Below are 24,335 nucleotides of genomic sequence, written 5' to 3' on the forward strand. Positions count from 1 at the left end.
AACAGTCGTCCAGCGTCTCTAGTATTTGATAATGCAACTTTTACTTCTTATTGTAATTCAAATCGTAAACAAAATATCATTATTATTATCACAACTATTATTATTATTATTATCATTATCAATATCCCGAACCTCGGTCGAGAAAAAGATACGACTGCGATCAGTTTATCAATGATTGCGAAGAATGATAATTGCATATAATTGTATTTCCTATACTCACAGCTTGAAACGCATAAATTCAGTAGTTTTGATGGAAGACGCAGAAGGCGATAATTGAACTGTTTTAATTAATCAATTCGAATCATCGCTGAAATTTCGACGATTAGAAAATATCGATATACCCGATGCGTTTAAGTTGCGTTATTTTCATCTGCCTTACGGGGGTGCCATTCCATCAATATATTCATACATTCATTTCAAACTAATCTATCATTTTCCATCTTTCCCTCTCACTTTCTCCTCTCTCTCTCTCTCCCTCTCACTTTTTATCGTGTGGAAAGAGTAAATGAAGATAATGAAATCTGAACGCAGAAATTTTTTAATGGCTGCCCGAAGGGGAGTTATCGCTAAATACCATTCACTCCGAGCTATCGATTTCTGTAAGTTTCATCTGCTCGGCCGCCAGAAAATGAGCCCAATCATGCACGAATAATATGAGAAATGTGTTATGCCCGGCGGGTATTTCCGTACGAGATGATTCTTGATATCGAGACGTCGTTCCGCAGAGTGCAGATGAAATTGTCTCGTGTGCGCCAAAGTTTTGATAAGCCGGTAATAACCAGACTAAATGAAAAAGACTGCGCAATGCCACGTGGCTGTGACCTTTATTCCAGGGGCTGGCGCTGAAACAATCGAGGCCGATATTTAAGTCGACTTCTTCATTCTGATATTCACCGATAACCGAAATCTTTTCAGCCTGACATCTATCACAAACTGTGTGGGATGCGATACGGGTTTCTAATCCTCTACGCGGAAATATCACATTGTGTCACCGACAGACACGTCGTTTACCCGCGTTACGAAACCTTACATCAATGACATTTAAACTATAAAACACGGCAAAGTTCGTCAAAGTGTAAGGAGTGAAATATCGTTCGAAACTGAACTCGTAACTTAACAACCGGGGCACTGGAATTCTGAACAACTTGTGTACGTAGCGTGCTTACCTTTTTCCGTCGGATTGCACGATCGACCAGTACTTCCAGTTTTTTCGGATGATCTCCCCGCGCGACACCCACGTTATCGTCGGCGCTGGTTTGCCGTTGATGGCCGTACAGGTGATGTTGTACTGACGACCGGCGGTCACTTGCATTACCGACCCCTCGTCTATTTTCGGCCTATCCGGGAGTACTATAGAGAAGTAACGGAAAAAAAGTTGTATAGCACGTCAGATACGAAAATGTCTTATCATCGAAATTAGAATGCCATTGCATTTATTAGCACCAAATTCACGAGGTATTATTTGCCAATTAACTTATCTCTCATATTTAGTCGAAATGACTTAAGTTTACAAATACCCATATAGACAGGCTTGAAAGGTCTTAAAATGGCTAAATTTTTAACTTAAAATTGGGATTGACACTGTAGATTACGTTTGTTTGGTTTGATTTAGTGGCCCTTACAAACCCACCACGCCTGCCACGAGCGGAACAGTGGGTTTGATTTTAAAATCGGAAATCGAAGTGTAAATATAGTTGTGTAATCAGCGTTCGAATTACGCGGGTTTTTTTTTGTTAAAATGATCGAACAGATTCAGGGGAAGCGTTGATTTCGGGTTAAATTCCATTTGGAGTCCTGTAAGACGGTTCCGGCGGCATCTAGCTCGCTTATAGTCCATGCCGTATAGTAATTATCCTATTAAATCTAGTTACTGACCGGCGGGACCTTCAAATTACTTCTGATAGTTACAAAGCCATACCCACTCGGGGACATGCATTAGCACTATTACTGCAGACCAAATAACAGTTGACTTATCCGCGAATCTATCGACATCCACGGCAATTGGATACAGGCGTAATTGAGATATCGGATGAGGTAGCTATTGTCTATTATTAACCCGACCACAAACAAGAAAGATTCCCCAGTTACTGTACGCGGTTCGGCATCGTCGGTAATTGAGCTCAAAATGAACCGACCGAGTTCCCGATCGGACGAAGACCTATCGCGCGTTCATTACCGCGAGATAAATGATAAACCTGATTATAGAGGATCGCGATTGAACCGCTGACGGACGGACCATCGTCAGTCGGTCATGGGCAAGCGAAATATCGAATGCCGGGGTCATATTTACATCTTTGAATGACATCTGCGCTCAATGTTGGTAATTAACGATCGATTTTAGGCTGGTATTATATATACATTTGAATTTTGCTAAATTTCGTCGTTAATTTGACCGGATTGATATATGATACATAAATGATTAGAATCTATTGATCGATTCAGAACAGACACAGACACAGACAGGCAGTACACAGACTTATGACTTACTGAGTATTGATAGTCTGGCATTGCGACTGCGTATACCTCGAGCGTTAGCGGTTGGCGCCACCTGGCATTGATAGGTACCGTCGTCCTCCAGACGTGTGTCTTGTATCATGAGTTTGTATTCGCCTGAAAACATAAGAAATGTATTCGATATTCAAACGAGGGTCCCTCATTTAACATCTCCCAGTTATTCCGAATTGCGAAAATAACCTTATTTTGTTGTGTAGTTCAGAAAAAAAAATTATCATCATTATCACTATTATTATCATTATTATTATTATCATCATTATTATTATTATCATCATTATTATTATTATTATAATTATAAGGTGAAAAAAAAGAAAATTTGCAGCAGGCAGTCGGTGAGTTGAGGGAATAAAAAAGATATCCAGATCCTGAGAATTAATCTATTACGGCAACGATAGACGAACGTTCACTACGGTCATACGACCTGTGATTAAATGGTAGCCTGATACGTGGTGATACACCGGTTAATGGTTTTCTATCGGGTCGAAGTGACTGTTACTGGAAAGGAAAGGGTTAATCTCCTTCTAGGCTGACGTGCATCTCGCTTCGATATGTCTCGAGGTGATCACCGCCCGAGTCAGAATTGATAAAGAATGCCAACTCGAATGATCCGGCAACCAGATGGAAGGAACGGCGCGCTTTCGATTTACCCAATTTATCCGGAAAGTGACCCAAGGCTAAAGTCTACGGCTAATGACAAATCGAATTTGGCCGCACGAGAATCCGTCGAGATCATGAAAAAAAGTTACAGCATTCAACGCGACGTAAGTGAAGCGATTCGAGATGACTCTCAATATCAGAGCATATCGAATTAAATAGACCCAGTCCGCAACATTATACGATTAGGCGGCAATACTGAGGCGAGTGTGAGTGAATCCTTGGTTTCTTTGTCATCTCGATATAGAACGAGCTGTTTTAAACCTGGTGGTATCGTGAGCCACGATAACAACAATCATTATCGCATCTAGAAATGACGTTTCATTTTAAGTCGATAATTTCAATATAGTTACAGCAGATATACGATATAGATATACAGCGGGAATCTGACTCCACGAACAACGGGTATCGCAGTTAGTCGACTAATTGTAACCGAATGTCAGCTATGCAAAACACTATAGTCTAGAAATAGTGGAAGACGAAACTGAGCACGGTTACGGTGGTTGTAAAGTCCGGACTTAGTTCCAAGATGGCCGCCGACTCCGTGAAATGCGGAAGTGTGCGTTCAATTATCGCTCCAGACCACTAGTCTATAACTGCGAAACCGAATTCGCCCTGCAGTGAACATTTTGAGCGGGGCGACCATGGCGGTTCCCGATGTCACGATCAGGTTCGAATCCCAGCCTAAGGGTCGTCGACCGAAATCCTCTCTCAATCTCAAACTTATTTTCGAGAATAAAAATTCGCGTAAAAACCGATGTTATACAATATCGTGTGCGTGCGGTGTTTCTGTCATTACGAATCATGTCAGAAATGGGCGCCACACCACCAATACATATATACACAATATGATATCTTCGGAAATATAAATTGGACGCCGCGCGGTCGACATGCCATCGCTCACGACACGATTGACGAAATCTGATCTGACTAGTTACGCGTCGACTGAAGGAGCTTTGCCTCAGCCTGAGGATATAATCAGCGCGTCCGCGTTAACGAGTTTACCGAAAAGACGACCGATTGTTGCTTTCACCGGATTTAAGCGAGATTAAGTCGTTCGACTCGATGGAAAAGTCAATTACTCCGCCATTAAACTACATTACGTCAGCTCTTTTGAAACGTATCGGGCGCCATCAACGCAGCAATTTTAGTGCGTTTTTATCGGCGCTTCAAGAGGAACTGTCGTCGCAATTCACTTACACGCGCGTCTGCTCAAACAGAAAATACTTCCTCTTGAAGATGTTGTTTAAAAAATCATGATTTTATTCATGGATTGAAAAAATCCCCCAAGATGCATATTTCAAAAGCTTCCCCCGGGGCCAGCTATAGCTCGTAGCGGATCTGCGCGCGTGATTTATGTACATAAAGTTAATGGTTATTTCGGTCTCGTTCGAGAAATAGTGTACAATATTTCAGGGAAATAGAATGCAAATCTGAATCTATATATAACCATTAGACGATCAGATTACTGCACTATAGAGTGGCGAAAAAAGTCGGAGAAATACGGCGTATAGTCGTCGTTTTCAAAATAAACACGCAGTTACCGAAGGTCCTCGGACAGTAATTCATCATGTTCGCTTCACTAAGGCAAGCATGAAATGTACAGAAAATCTAGTTTTCTTCCGAACATCATTAGACGTTTGCAGTTTACCATCGATCATCGCACGTATAGCTTGTTTGCGATTTTTAAGGCACTCGCAATCTAAATTGTATATCACAAGAGGAGACACGATAGTATAACAGCAGGCGGCCGAGAGATCGACAGTGATGTTTTTTGAATACGTGCTGATGCGCCGACAATGAATTACGAGTCCCGTCGGGGTAGTTTCAACCGATCTTTTACGCGTTCGACACCGTCGCGGGTGTTGTTAGCCGACTAGTTAAGATGCAACATCGCAATAGACGTCAAATCATTAGCGAAATGCGTATAAACCCGAATGAAATGTCGGATACACCGGTAAATGATGCGAAATGTCGCCATTTTGGAAAAACAACTTCAATAATTTTGATGGCTGATGTCGACAAGTTTTGATTCGAGAGGTATTGTATCGCGTCCTCTCTTTGGTATCTGAACCGCTTTGTAGTGTGCATTAGTGTGCCGGGAATACTGGCATAGTAATCAGCTCAGAAGCTCGTGCAGTCACTGTGAACTTCTAGAAAAAAAATTCCCACGTTTTTTTCCCACAAGGACGACCGCTCCCGACATCCGGGGATCTTTTTCTTTAAGTTTCTTCTTTTGAAAAGGTTCCTTCCAGCTTGCCAACAATTCATTCAAAATCAACCATCACTTGGAAATCTACTTCAAACTTACTGATTATTTGCCCGATCTGGTTAAGTCGCTGGTTTGACTCGTGTGGCTGGCAGTTAGCACGATGATAACACACACTCGCTTCGGCTTCATATTCTAATAGCTTGGACAGTGGAAAATGCGTTAGAAAACAAATGTTCTATTCATGCAAATCGAATAAGCACTCCAGCTCGTCCTTGGACGGAGCATTGAAATGAAATATGGCCGCGCGAGCGCCGTAGAATAATTGTCTCTTTGCTCCAGGTCGGGAAATAGACAAAACGTTCATGATTTATGTCGATATGCGTCGGGTTCCATAATACTGTTCAACGACTGCAATCTTGTTCACGAGTGAAATGAGTCGCATTTGAAATATGAACAGCGCGGGGAATCATTCGACAACTACAAATGACGAGGAAAAAGCGCCGGCTTAAAATGGGATCAAGGAGGTCAGTCGCGAAACCTATCGATTTGTGCGCACAAAATGACGCGAGATGCCGAATCGAGGAGGGCGGCCATTAATTTCACTGTTCGAACAATGTATCGATCATTACGACGTCTTCAATTCGATTCGGAGGTGGATGAGTCATTCTATAACGCTAGGTAGTTTATCATTTTCGCGCGGTGGGCGACGTTTTACGAAAAATGGATGTACATTATAACATGAAAGATTATCGCCTCGACTGGCGCACCCCCTCAAACGGACTTCTCGTCGCGATCGAAAGGTTCAGATCCAACCGGCAGACTGATGGATGATCAGTACACGCTCGGGTAGAAGATGTAATAATTGCTCTAAGTATGAAGATTGATAAATACAAAGAAACAGGCCGTCGTCTCCCCCCGAACAAACAGATTCGTCGCTGTGAAGCGGTTGAGTATTCTTTGATGAAAAATGGTTCATTAACTTGTTTTTGAAGCGTCGTCTTTTGAATATCGTCGATTGACAACCAACCGCATATAAAAACGACGTCGCTTTCTGATGAGTGGAATGGGCGAAAGTGTGTTAATGACGAAACTTCTACTATTATCAATCATGAGATCACGAGAAAAAACGTATTCAATTATTCCTCTCGTTCGAATTCCAACTGCATGAATCTTCGATAAAGCTAAACGCGGAGAAACATAAAAAGAAAAAACAGAAACACGAAATCCAACGTGTTTAATTTCGGAAACCTTGTTTCCCGTAATCATGTTTCCCGTTTCTCCACACGACACAGGAAACATCTTTGTGTCTTTTGTTTGTAAACGCAGTGCTCGGAACATACGGTAGACTTCGCCCAAGTCGGATCCTTCGGGACCGTAAAAGTGTGCCCGACTTGAGTGATATCCGAGTTGGATGTTGTGCATTTCATGTATAGTGCCACAAAAAAATAGTTCAACAAACATCCGCGTTGAACGGTTATCCGACTTGGGTGGAGTCTACTGTATACATATTTTGGCGCTTTTTCGTCCTGGGACATTCTAGGTTCGTTTGAGTTAATGGACGACTCTCTCATTTCTGATGCTTCTATTATATTCAAACTTACCATCCGCTTCTGAACCGATCATCGAGTAACGCTCAAATCCCGTCAGATCGCGACTCGTGCCCAATCCGAACGAATCTTTCGTCCACTGCAGCGGACCTTCCTTGTTCTCGACCATGCAGTCTAGTATCGCCGTGCTGCCCGCTATCACTGATTTATCGCTGGGCTCAACGACAAACCTCTGTAGACAGGTAACTACAAAATACATATACAAGAAAAATACATGAATATAACTGGACCAGACGAGCTATTGCATATATATAATAGGTAATCGGGAGTTCATTAATGTTATGCTTTTATATCACGACATATTTTCAAATATTACATGTAATGCATGTACCGATCACAAAAGTAATATTGCACGGCAGATGGCGGGCAATTTTGGCATTTTATTTCAGTCCAGCTTGACGTCGACGCGTTGTATGGCGCATTCAAAAGCACGATTTTTCAAAAATTAGAAATTAAAAAACGGAAGACCCCGCGGAAGACTCGACGTTTCGAACTCGGCGGGTCATCGTCGGGTCTAGGTGTTAATCACGATCCATTCTCCACTGCTGAGTGTGGCTATTCTACTATGACGCGTTGTAATGCCGCATGCCCATTACTTCTATCACAAATCCATACAAATCAGTAATCAAAGACACTAGTGGTATAGGCAGACAACAAAATCAACCTCAATCAGTCGCTTGACGGTTCAGGCTGTCTGGAAGATTGTTTCAATGAACCGGAACCGAAATCCCCAACTATGTACGTCGATTTGAACAGAAAGTTCATAAATTTGACCGCTGATCACACAACTATATCTGTACTTCGATTTCCGATTTTAAAATCAAACCCCCTGTTTCGTTACCGGCTGGTTTGGTGCACTCTTGTAAGGGAGACCAAATCAAAACTAATCAAAGCAAACAAAACCTACCAAACAAATAAATGAATGACAATAAACACAAAAAAATATCTGATATAGGATTATGTAAGATTCTATGGGATGAATCTATCGTATGGATTGTTCATTCAAACTATATCGATGTTGCCAGTCAGTCTAGCTGCCAGTTTGTAGTCAACAACCTAATAAACTGACCAAACGTTTCTCACAGCAACGCTAATAAAAGTCACACAAGACAAGGCGTATTCTACGAATGTCGCATCGAGTATACGCAACGGCCGTGATGGACAGACGCGAGGATTATTACGGGGCCCCGGAGGCGGACAATCCTGCCATATTCTCGCGGAATGACTAGCGTGACCTTTGGCTGTTGTATGACGACGGCTCGGTGTGATGAACGTGTCATACGACGACCGTGTTGACTTCGTTCGTGCGGGTCGGTCAGATAATTACATGATATATCCCACGCACGGTGTTTTTTCATCTTTGTTACATTATGATCGAGTATATCGAGTCTCTAGTAGTACTCCAGTGTTTATTTACGCTGATACGCTGAACGGTTGAGGGGTTAGAGTGGCCGTCGGTGGGATGTCAGTATTGTATCCCTTGTAGCAAGACATTTTCTCCACCCGAGAGGAAGCGGGTACCCATCCTCCACCGGCAAGGATTCGAACCTGATGGCATCGACAAACGCTACGGTACAAAACACTGTCACATTAGACCGAGTGCGCAGCTTAGATGTCATTATTAGCTAATCAGAAATCCTATTTCATTTTAGTGCGGGTTTTCCATTTAAAGTTTATCCACGAAATTTGTCTTAGCAAATATACAACTAGCAATCTGATAGGTGCCGCAAGTTTTTGTGCGGCAAACCTGCGCATGTACCTGCGCACTCGGTCTAGTGTAGAAGGGTTTCGTGCCGTGGCTGAGTCTAGCGATACGATCAGGTCCCTGCTCCGGGGAGGATGTCGGGTACCCAGCTCGATACAGGAATAATAGCTCGTGGGTTGTTTTTCGACGGGCAGAACTGATGGCACACCAGTCTAGGTAATGATAATAATATTAGAAAGTTTGGCATACGCTATAGTGCCATCATTATCATTTACAAAAAGAGCAAACTATAAGCCAAGTTTTTCAAATCATCCTACCTCATCTATCTCTATTTAACCTATCTATTTGTGAACTTTTACATTCCCAACATAATTTCTAACTATGCTGAAAGCAGGATTTCAGCAGATGAGAACGTCATTGTCGCCCTAAAACTATCATTACTGATTTGCAGCTACGAGAGACTTTCTTTTTTATAACACGTGGCTGATATCATTAGCTAAGTGGTTTAAACTAGCTAAACGGCATAACACGAAGAATAGTCACCCGGCTTGAAAATCCCGTGCGACATTTTTCCTGATTAGATAGAATCATCATTTTGAAGTCTGCGCGCGAGTTACGCCCGCGCGTGAAATCCAAACGGACTCGGCAGTAGATTGAAGGACTGGTTCTTTATATTCTCAAACATTTTCTGGGAATTTCTTGAGGCAAAATTGTTCTCTTTCCAACGATTTCGACGATGAAATTGATTCCGATCGCATTTTTACGCGTGTTACGTTGATTGTCCGTAATAACTTATCATAGAGGCAAATAGAAAGTTTTCTATCGTTAGTCTTGTATCGGACAACAGAATCTAAACAGAAGACAACAGAATCGAAGTGCGGATGATGCTATAAACGAGTAGCAATGAGCGATATATAAATGTTAAAGTGTCCTTGCCCCCGCCATCAATCACAACAACATTAATAAGACAAGATAGATCTAGCGGATTATCAGATCTGAACTCTATCGCATAGATCATATTATTATTACCATCTGACTGCGAATAAACTCGAATTAAAAGCGCCTGTGATATCAACCATCTACATGGGAGACATGTATAAACGTTGGTATGGAGAAAACTGAGCTTCAACCGAACGCCGGGAATAATGCCACAAGTTTAGGTCAGAAGTAGGTATAGTCACTGGGAACTTCTAGAAAAGAAACCCCGCGGTTTTTCACAAGGACCACCGCCCCCGTGACATTTGTGGAACTTTCTCGTTAACTTCCCTCTGTCGAAATGAACACATGCATATTTCATGGAGGATGCTACGTTCTTGGATAACGGTAAAAACGTCAACCATCATGAATCCAGCCATGTATAAAGAAAAGAGCCAGATTACACGCGGTTTTTTCGCGCGTTGTTAATCTAATATATATATCGTATATATCTATAACGAGACGAAGCTTTATGGCTACAATATATTTGCACTCGAGTTTCAGCGGATGTTATTTCATTCCTCGAACGCGACAAAAGCACGAAGCGAACGCCGCACACACTGCGGCTGATCGTGATCAATAATAGCGCCATAATTCCTGATGTTATCATTGGCTTTTCATTAGCGCGTTATAGAGACCACGTCTGGCGATATCCATTGCACTTATGGCGTATTTCACGTGCACCATTTTTGATCGCAGAGTATATCGACGTTTTTTGTCGAATCGTTTTTCTTTTATCCACCAGCGCACTACATCCTCAATCCCCCTCCTGTCGCGGTTGTACGAAGAAATGCACTCTAAACTGCCAGTTACCCGCCACAATATGAACAACGAGTGCAGTACTAGCCGCTGCAGTGCAGTTCAAAACCGTGCAGTACTAGCCGCTATCACGCTTTTCCCCATAGTCATTCATTCAAAAAAGCCATTGTCATTCTTCGGCTGTTAACTAAAATATGGGCTTTACTTAATGAAGATAGCGCCTTCGACTCCACCTTACTCTGCATGGATTAGGAAAACTACTCGAGTTGATGATTCTATTTACAAAAGATCTTTCAGCGAAAACTTCCCGGTCAACTCGATATTTTCCGGTCAACGTTGATGTTTTCAGCTACGGTCCGAAACATGCTCTCGGGTATACGGCGAAGGTTGATTAGTTTGGAAGTTCAGAAAACAGTTCAGAATCCCACGACGGCGATAACCGTTTCACGCCAAAATAACATCACCTCAAAATTAATGATAACTTATACATATTGGAATTTGTCGAGTTTAGAAAAGTTCGAAAGCCAACCAATCCGTTGAATTTCAGATGTCTTTCCGATTTACCATGGTATAGACAGTGAGACTGACTGGGATTAATAAATCACATCATCAATCTTATCGTCTGATATGCAATATAATTGTTATGCGAGTCTCAAATGGATCGATCATCCTCTTTTTATCGCGGCTCTGATTCGAAATGTTGTCCGCTTCGCGAATCATATTTCATGGCAATTAAACAGATCCGAAGAATAAGTTGTTTTCATACCGCGATCTATGTAATACACGTGATCCCCGGGAGAAGAGATTCAAATCAACAATTCGACACCAAAATCGAGTACATTTCTAGAAAGTTTCAAATTAAAGCGATGTTCTACAAACGCTGAAATACAAGCCGCGATCGCAGCAGCATTTTTTGCCCGGGCCAAATATCGGCCAAAAAAACGTCGGACTAGGCCAGAGAAAATGTTCAGCGCGGGTCAAATTATTGCGAGTGAACTGGTTCCGAAAGTGACTCACTTCGCTTTGTATAAGCGTTGTTTAGTATCGAGTGAGTGGTTTACGTGGACGCGCTCTCTAATTTGGCACGGGCCCAATTTGACTCGGGCCTGATCAGCGCCAATTAGGCCCGGGCCAAATCATCGCCGTGTGATCGAGGCTACTAGAATCGATGGATTAGAATCATGCCGAACTGGGCAAAGGGGGAACTACGTGGGCAATATAGAATTTTACCGACTCGGTCCTTTTGCCAAAGAGTCTTCAATGTTGATGATCCCCCTATTCAGAATCAACGCTCCATATTTAGATATTACATGCGGAATTTTGTTTTGCTTTGGTAGATTATTCGCATTCGCTCATAATCATAAATCATCGAGAGAGAGAGAGATAGAAAGAGAGAGAGAGAGAGAGAGCGAGGAGAATGGCGTGTTATATTAACTAACAGCTTCATTAACAACGATATATAATACATGAATATCGTTCCGTCAGCTCAAACAACTGATCGAAAATGTTGATGAATAATTGACTCCGTTTGGGAATAGAAACATGTTCTTCAATCATGACTGCTCAATTCCCAGTCCCGTTAGTCGTAGATAAGTTCCGTAAGCCTCGTTTTTATACGAAATCATTCGTTGTTGTTCGCGTCGCTTGTTTCTCCGCAGACGACCGACCTCGTCAATGGTGATCTATTTATGTAACTAAAAACCATATTTCATCATGAACACTCAATAAGCGAGTCGAAGTTCATTATTAACCCATTCAACGCGACAACAATCGATTGGCGAGAGGGCTTGAAACAGCAGGCTACGACAAGAATCTTCCAATGGCCAATTGACACAGTAAAAAGCAGTGTGATGCTACATAGAATCGGTATCTATCATTGATGGGTTTAACTAATAGGTATCTAATAGGAGATTTCAGAGGCATGAAGGACGTCTTTTCTATTTCTGTTCTTCTATTTCAGGAGTCGAGTCAGATCTACGATAAAACCGTTGTTGTAACTTCACTAAAGCAAACTGATGACATAAAAGGTACTTTTTCCACAAAAATCAATCTTTATCGGAATAATGCAAGATTTTGCAATAGGGCCGACAGGCCGCGGTACAAAGTGTCCACACGCACATCACAATAAAATTCTCACGATTTTATGAAATCAATATTCAATATCATCCAATGAATAACTAATGGTAAATACACTTCATTTCTAGATTTATCAGTCCTAATTACGTTTTGTTATTTGACAAGTATCCCATTGTCTTTGATAGCGGCGGCCACCTCCCCGCCGTCGCCGCTAATCTCGTCTCGCCAAGCGGTAACGATGATACGGGGAAAACTGTATCGACCTCAGATTTATCAGCGTTGATCACCGCGACGTTTACCTACACACCATTCACCACCGTCGCGATATACACATACACGACGAGAGATGTAATTCATTCTCATTAGTCGATATAATGGATAAGCTAAAAGCACGTTAAAACCGGGCAACTCTTCAATGGCGAAGAGAATGCTCATTTATCTTCGCTGGCCGCGACGAAAAAAACTGATTATAAATCGACGCGGTAATGCGCGTTGAAGTTTATCGTTTGCCGAGTAGCGAATCAACGCCGGAATGGAAATGGACTGAAATGCTGATTAAATTGTCAACAAGAGACCTATTCCCTGCCATACACTGTTTATGAAACGATGCCACCCGTGTGGCTTAGTTTTATGCTCGCTTATAATCATCATTAAAATTAATATACTTATTGGAAATAGCGCCGATGATGATATTTAGTGCGTATGTTCTACAGTGTTTTAGTACTTAAATATTATAATCTAGGCCTAGATTTCTCTGGTGTTACATTCGGCTTAATAAATCTTGATTTCTATGAACTATGACGGCTTCACTCCCCTCTAAAGCTTAGTTCTGGAACACTGCAAAATAGTATCACAATATAGTGCTGGTCGGTCCTTGGATTTCTAGGCTTCCATATCCAAATATCATCACACTATTCACCAATCATACTGATCCATACAACTATCAATCTATAAATCGCGTCGTAGAGGATTTCGCGGAGGATATTTCTTTTATTTCTTTTTTTTTCATTTTATCGCATTTCTCTTGGATGTTTCGTTTGCTCGTGGCATCTCAAACCCAACCGCAGTTCTCATCGGAACTGATATATAAATGTTTTATTGCGTCTGAGTGTAACGCTTATTTGCACCATCCCTGCCGTTTCGCCCTGCGTCGAGACCGTGCGCGTGCACACATATTATTCCTCCATATAATATAAGCTTTATTTATTAGATTACGCGTCAACTTCGCGACAGTATTAAGTTGCCAGATGTAAACAGAATAGAATATAATCTAGTCGCTTTCTTTTGAAGACGATGAAGCCGCCGCGGCCGGCATCTACCGATCTCGTTTGTCCGTATTTACAAAGACATCTTTCTTAATGAAACAAGTTCGTCGTCGTCGTCGTCGCTTCGACTCGATAGGTTTATTATTTCCGTGCTCCGCGTGGCGTAACTAGAATTTAGCTCGAATCTTCTCTCGCCAAACGAACGTGGCTGTCATTTTTAATCGATTTCTGCCACTCTGAAGAATTCGATTCATTCATCAGCAACTGAGGGTCCCCGCTCGCTCACTCGCTAGCTCTCACTCTCTCGAGCTGCCATTAGTGTGATCAGCGTGGAATAAATGAATATATTGAATTTTCCTCGAGCATAACCCATTTTTATTGCAGTGTTTGCAGACAGTATATTAAAACCCTCTTATAGCGCACCGAGTGGTCTTCAACATCCAAATGAAGCCGGTACTTCTGAAAAAAACCATTCCGACCACTCCATATGAGATTTACACAACGACAAATTGTTCATAACTGAATGGCACATATACATGACGAGTGCATTGAGAAGTATTTGAGAATAAGAGTCCTGATACGTCCTTATTAACTAAATGAAGCCCCCCTCAGGAATCAGGAGTGTCCACACCAATGTTAATTTAACTGTCAATATTATATTAGTCACAGTTAAACCCAACTGATCTTTGAAACCGAATAGGAATAGTTTCAAACCGGCTAATAAACATAACTACACCGCATTTTTCGAATTATAATATGATGCTATAGCGCTGGGACGGTTTAGATTGATGGAGGACCATCTATTTTTTTCGAACCGAAACCTCGGACTGCTTTATGAAATAATGCGGACGTAGCACCACATTTTTACTTACATGCTCGCCATGGCCAAGCTTAATTTTTTTGATAGGAGTTACGCCGGAAATGACGTTTTGGTTGCCATCTTGAAAATCTAAGATTACCGCCAAAACGTCATTTCCGGTCATGGATCAACCATTTGTAGCTTGGCTTTCGGGGAACATGTGAAAACAATTTGGTGCTTTCGGAACGTCCACATTATTCCTAAATATGGACCTAAGCTGCCTGGCTATAGGGAACAACGTCTATGATAGTGATGATGCTCTTTTGCACAAGCTGCAGCTGTCGTGTAGGATATGCTAATCTACAGCACTTAACGAAATAAAACCCGAGAAATACATAATTGATAAACGCCGCACGGCAATCAAATTCTCCACTTAACCAGATATGTTTGTGCTCATGTTTGTACTTCACACATTTTCTTACATCTAGACTATACATACTAAACAGTTCAAAGTAACATGCCGATGTTTTCGGATGGAGTCGTTGATACTGATGATGTATTTGGCCGTATTTACCAATGAATTATTGATACAAACATCTATATCGGCGACGAGTATTTTTCTACGAATACTTCAAAAATACTTCGCATTTCTATCTGTACCACGCGGGCGACGATCATCGCTCGATGACCAGTGTTGACTAGTGTGAGCCGAACCCCTCGCGGTCGAGCTGGTCATCGTTTCGAAAGCTCGAGCTTTTTAATTCTTAAACACTATATTCTTAAACAACCCATTTTTAATTGATATTGCCCGAGCAGTTGTATTCACTTCCACATAAGCTGATTTACGGTGCATTCTTTGCCGATGGGTTCGGGAACTAAGCTAGCACGAGCTTCTAGTAAACTCTACAGTACCCGGTGGCTGTAAGTATATGTCGCGTGCAAACAGACAAGCCTCTCGTGGTTCCGGGCTTTACACCACTTGTTGAATACGACAGGCGAACGAACGAAAGCAAACATGTACTCGGGTAAAAAAGAGCGCTTGAAGGGTTTTGTTTGAAATCGAATCTTCTGCCACGGTGCAGTACTAGCATCATCCTGTGAACCTTGATCGAATCGAATGGATCCTTATACAATTCGATTAAAGCTTCAAGTGACTGATATTTGATCACCACCCCACGACGACGATGACGGCGACACAGTTGAGCGGTAAATATAAGGTTTTCGTCTAACCCGCACTATGTCAGTCTATATACCTACCTGCTGCTATCGAGCAACTGCGCGCCGTTTCGTGATAAGAATGTAAATGACTCTTAATTTCATTTTAGCTCGTTCAACTCGCGGAAAAGTATCATAATGGATCACCAGCTCGCGGAAGGCTTAGACACAAACCCTTCAAGCAGAATACGCTTACGCTCATTTTTTCCCGAAGAGTAGTCGATGTGTGGAATCCAAAATGCTCTGAACTCCATCACTGTAACTGATACTTCGGGGATGATCTTAGGTGTGCTTTTACATTTTTTCCGCGGTGTAATCGTTATACGCAGTTTCGAATTGCATTCGTCGATATAAATTTCAGATGTTTCTACAAACGTGAGGATCAAAGAGAAGTATACTCGTAGCGTGGAAAAACTTGGCCTTTGATTGCGAATTGGTGTCATTTGGTACCTGCGGCAGAGATAAAGACAGCTCTTGTCACAGACAGATATTAGCACTTTCTCACTCACTCTCTCTCTCCCCCCCCCCCCCCTCTCTCTCTCTCTCTCTCTCTCTCTCGCCAGTTCACTGCTCACCAAGTGCGCGTGGACAGCCACAGAGTTAAACTATGATCAGCAGACGAGAAGATGTGAGTGGGTTTCCTTGCGGAAAATGCTTAAGTATGAAATCTTGCCATCCAACACCTCACACACTTACCGAAACACAGAAATCGATCATTCGCGTTCACCAGACTGTGAAATATTCCGGCTCTCTACGTTTCGAATATCGCAGCTTCAACTTTACACGAAGGTATATACTGCACACAGATATCGAAGTTTGATCAGAGAAGTGGCGTGCATTACTTTAATATTACCCTGGGTCGTTAAATCACTGGTTTATTGCGAACTCTACGCCTATACAGGCCATGCCGCATCTTTAGTCTCATATTGGAGAGGTGTTTGAACCCATTATTCACCCAGCATGTACCCCATGGTATCTTAATTCTACACGGTGATTTTCAATACCGCAGATAAAAGTTTAAGAAGGTAACATTATACGACCTCCTCCAGACCCTCGTACGCCTCGGTCGTGGTTCTTCTGAGAAATAGATACGTTGTTGGGCATCAACGACGAGTTCCCCTCGCCGAAACCCGACCGCCTATACTAATGATCGAAACAAAAATCGTATAATTTCTTCGTAGATAATTTCCTGATTTCTCGTCTCATTGGTTCACAATACAACCTGCGGCTCCGGCGAACGTTAAATGGCTAAATAAGCCCCCACGATCAATCAATGATTAATCCGAGATAAAACTATGACGGCAGCGGCGGCGGTGGCGGCGGCGTCAGTAGCATCGTGATCAGTACCGCTGCAGCAGTACCACCGTCGTCGCGCTCAGATACGTATTACTGTAGGAAAGAAAACTATCGTGGATATAGATGGATTTTCTTTAACAATCTCCGCCATAGAATAATAGCAGTGACAAGATCAAATAAGGAGCCCATGGGTAACAATAGACGTTGTTAATTCTCAGATAAAAGCGACAAGATAATTGTGTCTCGGCGCAATCATATTCGACCTTGACCTTCGCCCCGCAATCATATCTTCGTCGTTTCTTCGAGTAGCGAGGAATATGCCGTTTCCAAATCATTGATACTCTAGGTCTAGGATTTTCAGATTTACATTAATTATTGACACCGTAAGTTCCTGACATCGGCTTCCGATGACTGCTCTCGATCAAAGCCTTTTCTAATAAATAATCCTGTCCGGTTCAACATTGTCGAGGCTTTTTTGCCCTGGGAAGTTTGGACAAAATGTCACACTTTATAATCTATAATCAGTTTATAGCATTTGAAGAATCGACTCAAAGTTCGGTGTTCTAATGATTCGGTGGTTTGATATCGATCATCAATGTGACTGGGTAAGTAAGTGCTCAGGAGCGGTAGACAGGGACATTACGATGCTAGGGCAATAGGCTCGCGTGGGGCTCGGTCCCAAGATCAGGCGTCAATCGCTCAAGAGATGTGTGAACTTACCTGTATTAGCGAACAGAAGTACTCCGACCAATAGATATTCCATAGTATGTCCGCTATGTAGGACGTACGCGCGTAATGATGAGAATCCTCTACTGTTACCAGTGCGACATATCACAGTCTCCGAGACATCAGTCTGAAAACATCGAAAATAATGAGACATCATCATATTATTAATGAGATGGACGCACGCGGGCGCAATACCTGTATCATGACTACCGATTATAAACTGCCACAGTTCAATCTCACGGTCAATTACACTAAGCAGAATTAGGTGGTTACAGAAAATCTCATCTCTATTCATCAACCGGCTAAGCAAGCGCAAACGACATTCCATCCCGCGGTGCCACGTGAAATTTTATGATTCAGACGAGCTTTCGCTGATTCGTTGTTCATAGAATATTACAAATCATTTTAAATTACAAAGATCTTAACATTCGATGTTCTAATCGTTTCGAAATGTAAATTTGTAGACGTTTTATAACCATCGGTAAAACAATATCCGTGTTATGACGATAAACTATAACTAGACTATATAGACTAAAGATGTACTGACAAAAGGTATTCCTGAAGATGGTTTCCATAGACAAGTGGTTGTCTGAAGTCAATAAGTTTCAATAAGAAAAACTAAGAGATTTGTTCAATGTTTCAACAAAAAACATATTTTGAAAATGGCTCACACTTTTAGTTGAAACTTATTTATTTTCTTCTTATGGGTATCAACTTATTCCTGAAGATGACTATTAAAGTCGAAACGTCGAATAAACCACTAGCTCGTAGAAACATTTTTCGGAGTTCATATCTTCAGTTATCATTGCGGGATTCTCTGTAGATTGCAGATACACACATACGTACACAGACGACAGAATACGGCAGAAACCTTTATCAAATACTTGACGAAGTCAAGAGTTACAAGCAATACACTTAAGCAATCACGGCAACACAAGAAAAGATTGGAAATTCTGAGCACAACAATCTAACGACGCGCTTTCAACTGTCATCGACGTCGTGCTCGTCGCACGGAGATGTTTGCGACAACCTTCGGCGTCATTTTTGTATCGCTATCGGTTTGGTATATTATAGGCTGAGGGTAAAAAAACTAATTCGCGCGACGCGATCGATCGTAATTGTAAACGATATCCCCAGGTAGTAATGATCGCCGTCTAGAAGAAAAGGGCCACCTCAATGAGAAGGCAGGGGTCTGGACACCCCCTTAATCCACCCCTGAATAGGTTGTACTGTATTACGTATTGTGTCTTTATTACGATACATGTTAGTATCGGAAGTAGTTAAATCTGGTTGTTCTAGCCGATAGAGGGCGCATATAAGCCCTTAGTATTATTGTATATTCATTGGTAATCGATGACGAATCGACGATGCCGACATCTAAAACGCAAAAAGCGTAATATGATTATGAAAATATGATAAACACAATAACCAAAGACCAAAACCGGACGGACATAAAATTCTGAAGCAACACTGTATGTATTAATCTGTTGCTCTAGTATGTCGCAGCGGCAACCTTTCAGACTGGCGGCTTCCTCCTGGGAATCGGCTTAATACGTATTGCGGAATAGCCAGCCGACTATCAACGCGGAAAAGACGCACACAACGTTCACACCGAGATAACAAGTGACATGAGCCGACAAAATACCACGTCTTAACAGTTAGACCACGTCAAACAATGATTCTCGACATTCTGATGACAGAGTAATTTACATCGGTTCTGATTGCATTTTAGATTGAATCGTTTTCAAATGCGGGCGTCCATAATACAAATCAAGTCATATTAGTCAGCTTTATTTGGCTGGTTGCATTTCAGAATTCAGGAGGAGGGGGTTTAATTCGATTTTGCAATGAAAAAGTAGCACTTTCAAGCGCCTATCCTTACTCAGCTTTACACTATTTTCGGAGCATTATATCCTTGGAATCAACGTCTGAAAACGTTCACGAGCCGCTTTCGCATCCATATTTCAAAAACGTGTAAACAGATATCGCGGAGAAAACCGCATTAAGATCCGATATCAAATGATTTTGGAATTCTTGAACAAAAGCTAAGCAAATACGACCGTCGTCGAAAACTCTGGATCTATACCAGCTTCTAAATACGTCATTAGAAAGTAGCTCGTTAAAGCGTAGTTTAAATATGATTTGAATGGCATGCCGTGCTGTCAACTGAACACGAGAGGAATTAGCATTTGATCCATCGCCAATGACCTGCAGAAACGATACCCAATCTGAATATCTGATTTGAGACACAACATAACTAAGCCCGTATTCTATTTGCCAGATAATTGCTTATTCGTCATTGTTTGTCAAGCGAAACTTACTTTACTTATCATGTCTCATGTAACCGATGTCAAACAGCTAAGCCTGATAATTCTTATGTCCATATTCTCTATTACTAAGACAAATCAGAAAAGATGATCATAAGATTTTCGTGTTTCTCACCGAAGTGTTTTTATCTTTAGCCATCTTACAGCTCAATTTCGAGTCTTGATCAGGTTCTTATTCGAGGCTTTTTGACGCTCCACGGCTTACGAACGGAGCTCTTTGATCATTAGGCATACGTCTATACAAATGAGTCAAGACAGTGAAGAATTCACGAAGTTTCTGACAAAACACGGGAGGTTAAGGCCTCCAGCCATGGGTACGGGGATGTATATTACAACCTGAAAACGCTACCGTGGCAAGCGAGTATCCGCTAGGTGCAATAGTGTGAAGTGCGAGTTGATATATTGTAAATAGTGTATATTGTTAATAAACTTGTTATATTTTATCAAGAGATGTTTGCATTTTCTGTTGTTTTGTTAATATTGTATACCGTATATATTTGATAGTGTCCCTCCATATACCATGAAAACGGTTGGACTGTGAATAAATTCATATTGTTATCGACAGAGTAATATCTGTACTCATCTCACTGTAAACAAACAAGCATCTTGATAAATACAGATAGTGGATTATGAATAAAATAGGAAAGGACAATGGAAAAGCCTTGAGGCTGTAGTCAAAAACAAAACGATCTCGATTTAAATCTATACTATCTCGCGGTGAAATTCGCAAAAATCTAGATGCACGACGTATCTAGTTTCTGGATGAGTAAAGCTGGATCGTAGAAGGCTTAGAATACCGATCACATTACTACTAATGTTTGTCGAGTATGTATGAGATTTCCAGCCACGTCATCTAGTGATAGCGCTGTTGTTATGGCGGTTCCTCATTAAATGCGAGACTGGTGATACCTAATCGACAACCCTGATCACGATGAAATATAATCTGACATTGTTTACAAGGTTGGTCAACAGATCTCTCCACACAACAAAAAAAAGACAAACAGCGGTCACCGTTACGAACAGGACACGCACGTGGCGAGTCTTCTGAGAAATCATCAGCGGTATGAGAACGTAATGATGCAGGAGGCTGGGCGACCGATGATATGAATATATCTTACGGATGACTGCGGCGTATGGTCATTCCATCACAAGATGAGACGACATAAAATTCATCTGTAGTTTATCCGAGTCGTGTCCGTGTGACGACGCTACATATAGGTTAATGACGCAGAAGCATCGGCGGCTTTTGTCCGTTTTCGCAAAAGAGAAAATGTCATTACCGCCGTAAGAAGAAACGGACGAGCTAAACTGATCATCATTGCATATCGGTCGTAAAACGTATCAGCGGCGCGCACAGCTCAAGGGGAAACGACTGATGGGCCGAATTTGCAAATGTCGCAGACGCGAACGTTTTGTGTGATAGATTATTTCACGGCGGGCGAATGAATGGAAATATGACAGCGTGAAAACAAACGAACCCGTAGCAGTATATATAGGGAACGCGCCGGCGATTGAAAAGAAAGAAAGAAAACGTTCATTTCGAATAGGAATAACGCGTGAAGTGTCGCTGAAGCCGTGTTTACTGATGGTCCGAGATCAAAGTAATACCAATCAACTCACCATGAATCCCACTGTTCATCAATTAGTCAAGTACTTTGTATTCCAGTTACAAGCTATAGAACCGGCGTCATAGAAGGCATGTTCTTGGATTCAGCCTTTCACTTGTCTCATGCAGTTTTTCTTGTAAATATTTTTGTAATTTCGGTATTGTTTATATGTATATATTGTTTTCTTTTTCTACTATTTCGGTGTTCATTGGCGATCATGTCATTTGATTATGATGAATAAACTAACTAACCAACTAAAGTCAGACCGCCGCCGATAGTCATAATGGGGTAGCTGACCCTAAACCTAACCCTTAATCCTGAGATCTATTGCAAGGAGGCATGTCGAATAAGGGGAGACATTTCATTCTATAGAACCGGTATCATGCAACCACAGCCACACATCTCAATTACACAGATTGGTGAACCAACGTTTGAAATGTATGTTTGTTATGAGAAAAATTCCCGGGCGGAACTTCAGAAGGTCACGATCGTGATCGGTTTCGCGGCTACGCGCGTGTAAAAAATTTTCCCCCGACTTATGTGCGAAATTGGTCCCGCGAGGCCAATTTCATGAGCGGATTGCGAACCTGATTGAATTGTCTACGATGAACGAACGAACGGACGTTATCATTACAACCTAGCAATTCTTCATAACAACGCTAACAATGGCCGTCGGGCCGACGATAATCAGGCCCGCGACTTTTTCTTTCGTCGACGCGTAATTGGTTGATTTTTACCTGAACGACGACGTTGATTGACTTCGTTGAAAGAAATGCTCGTAGGAAACAGGCAAATGACAGGTGACGGTCAGCGCCGACTCCTTCGTGTGAGTCATAACGACTCTTATTCGCGTGTCATCCGCGGCAGAGAGCTGCCAAATGTTATCAGTAGCAAGTCGAGCGAGTTTAGATTTCTAACAGTTACTCGTTGCGCAACCAGAAAAATAAGACTCTTCTGTAACCACTACAGAGTGTACAGCCAGAATATGTCGATAAACGGTATCGCTGAATAGCCCCGCGGTAGAAACCAGTAAACATAGCAAAAACGTCAAGGCCAACATTTTGATGTTTAACAGTTTATTTCCGGGACATGTTACGCCTGTGTCACACGTCTTCTTCACGTGTTATGGGAATGGTTGAACAGATTGTAAGAGTTAATGTTGATATTCAGAGTTGTCATTAACATTAACTCGCATAATCCTATGTATGTTCAACTATTTCTATCATACCACGTGAAGAGACTTGTGCGACGCAGTCGAAGCATGTCGTATAAAGAACTGTTATAATCAAAATGTTGGCCTTGACTTTTTTGCTTCGTCTATAAACTTAAGACTTACACTCTATATCGGAGAAACCAGTAAATAAGTCGCCAAATTTGCTTTCACGCACAAGAAAACAGTAGATGTACATAAATGGGTACGTGATACGTATTAGGATGATAGATCGGTATCACTTTCTCCAATGGCAACGCCATTATCACGGCCGACAACAGATATTCAACCCATTGTACGGGTTATACTTGAATCTCGTGTTCTCGGACCCATTGCCAATGCGTTCTCGAAATTTCATCATCTGATTTTTTTTATCTCACGAACCAGACAATGAATTATTCAGGATGGACAAGAACAGTAATCAATATAAGACTCTATAAGCGTACTCCACGCGTTGCGCGTAAAGAAGAGAAACCGAGTATTAGTCTAGGACTTGACAACATGAAACCTCTAGGACGAATCATCGTAAACAAGGCGAATCGGTGCACATTTTCTTTCTAGACATAATAATGCCTCGAAAACTCCCCGATACGCGTGTCCTCTCATCGGCAGGAAGTACTTTTCTCATATTATTATCATCGAAGAACGCCGTTCAGCTCTTACCTCTCATGTTACCCTTTTCTCTGATCCTATAGCGCTGCTTTTACCGCCGGGAAGAAGCTCGTATCTACCAACGAACAAACCCGATACTTTTGCGAATCGAGGTGAGCGTTTTATACCCGTCACTAGAGGAATTAACTGTGTTGTCGATTTGAGAGTAGCGGGCGTGCCAAGAGAAAAGAAAATATCACATTTGGAGAAAATAGATGCGTTTCGCTTTAGTCAACTTATCGACTGGCATTTTATCTCAACGCTCGGCGCGCACTCTCGGTGTAGATGTTCTACATGCATACATCACGCCGACGACGCCACAATCAAGACGTGGTTTTTATAGACATTTATGACAATTGAGACCATTACGCATAATGATGTTTTATAGTTATATTCACGCGACTGTCTCTCCCGACGGCACCGATAGAAACGATGCGCAAGGCGGCATAAATCATCGCAGCGAAGACACCCGCGCATCGCGCTCGAGATCGCGTGTTATAGCTATTCTTTCGAACAAGAAGTAAAGCATGAGAGATCAGCGCAAATTGTTGTCGATCTCGAGTAAACTAATTAATAAATGACATGGGTCTCCTTGTCAACGGCGGGCAAAACAACGAAAATCACAGGAAACGATAAAATGAGACGGGTGATGATTACTGGCTGTCTATGTGCCGGTGCACGAGGGTTTGCGCAAGCCCGTATATGTTACTCCACCAATTTAAGGAGAGGGGGGTCAA

The 24,335-nt window shown here is 41.9% G+C and overlaps 1 protein-coding gene across 3 annotated transcripts in view; it reads right to left on the bottom strand.

The window, feature by feature from the left end:
- The window catches only part of LOC141907477 (irregular chiasm C-roughest protein-like), a 70,974-nt gene that overhangs the window by 19,711 nt on the left and 26,928 nt on the right, over positions 1–24,335 (bottom strand). For all 3 annotated transcript variants that reach the window (XM_074797128.1, XM_074797127.1, XM_074797129.1), the window contains exons 4-7: positions 17,798–17,930; positions 6,982–7,173; positions 2,488–2,610; positions 1,167–1,350 (exon numbers count right to left, since the gene is read on the bottom strand). In XM_074797128.1, the coding sequence (XP_074653229.1) occupies positions 1,167–1,350; positions 2,488–2,610; positions 6,982–7,173; positions 17,798–17,840 (542 nt within the window). In that variant the 5' untranslated portion in view covers positions 17,841–17,930. The remainder of the gene's footprint in view (positions 1–1,166; positions 1,351–2,487; positions 2,611–6,981; positions 7,174–17,797; positions 17,931–24,335) is intronic.

Source organism: Tubulanus polymorphus, chromosome 6 (assembly GCF_964204645.1).
Source record: "Tubulanus polymorphus chromosome 6, tnTubPoly1.2, whole genome shotgun sequence".
Classification (NCBI taxonomy): domain Eukaryota; kingdom Metazoa; phylum Nemertea; class Palaeonemertea; order Tubulaniformes; family Tubulanidae; genus Tubulanus; species Tubulanus polymorphus.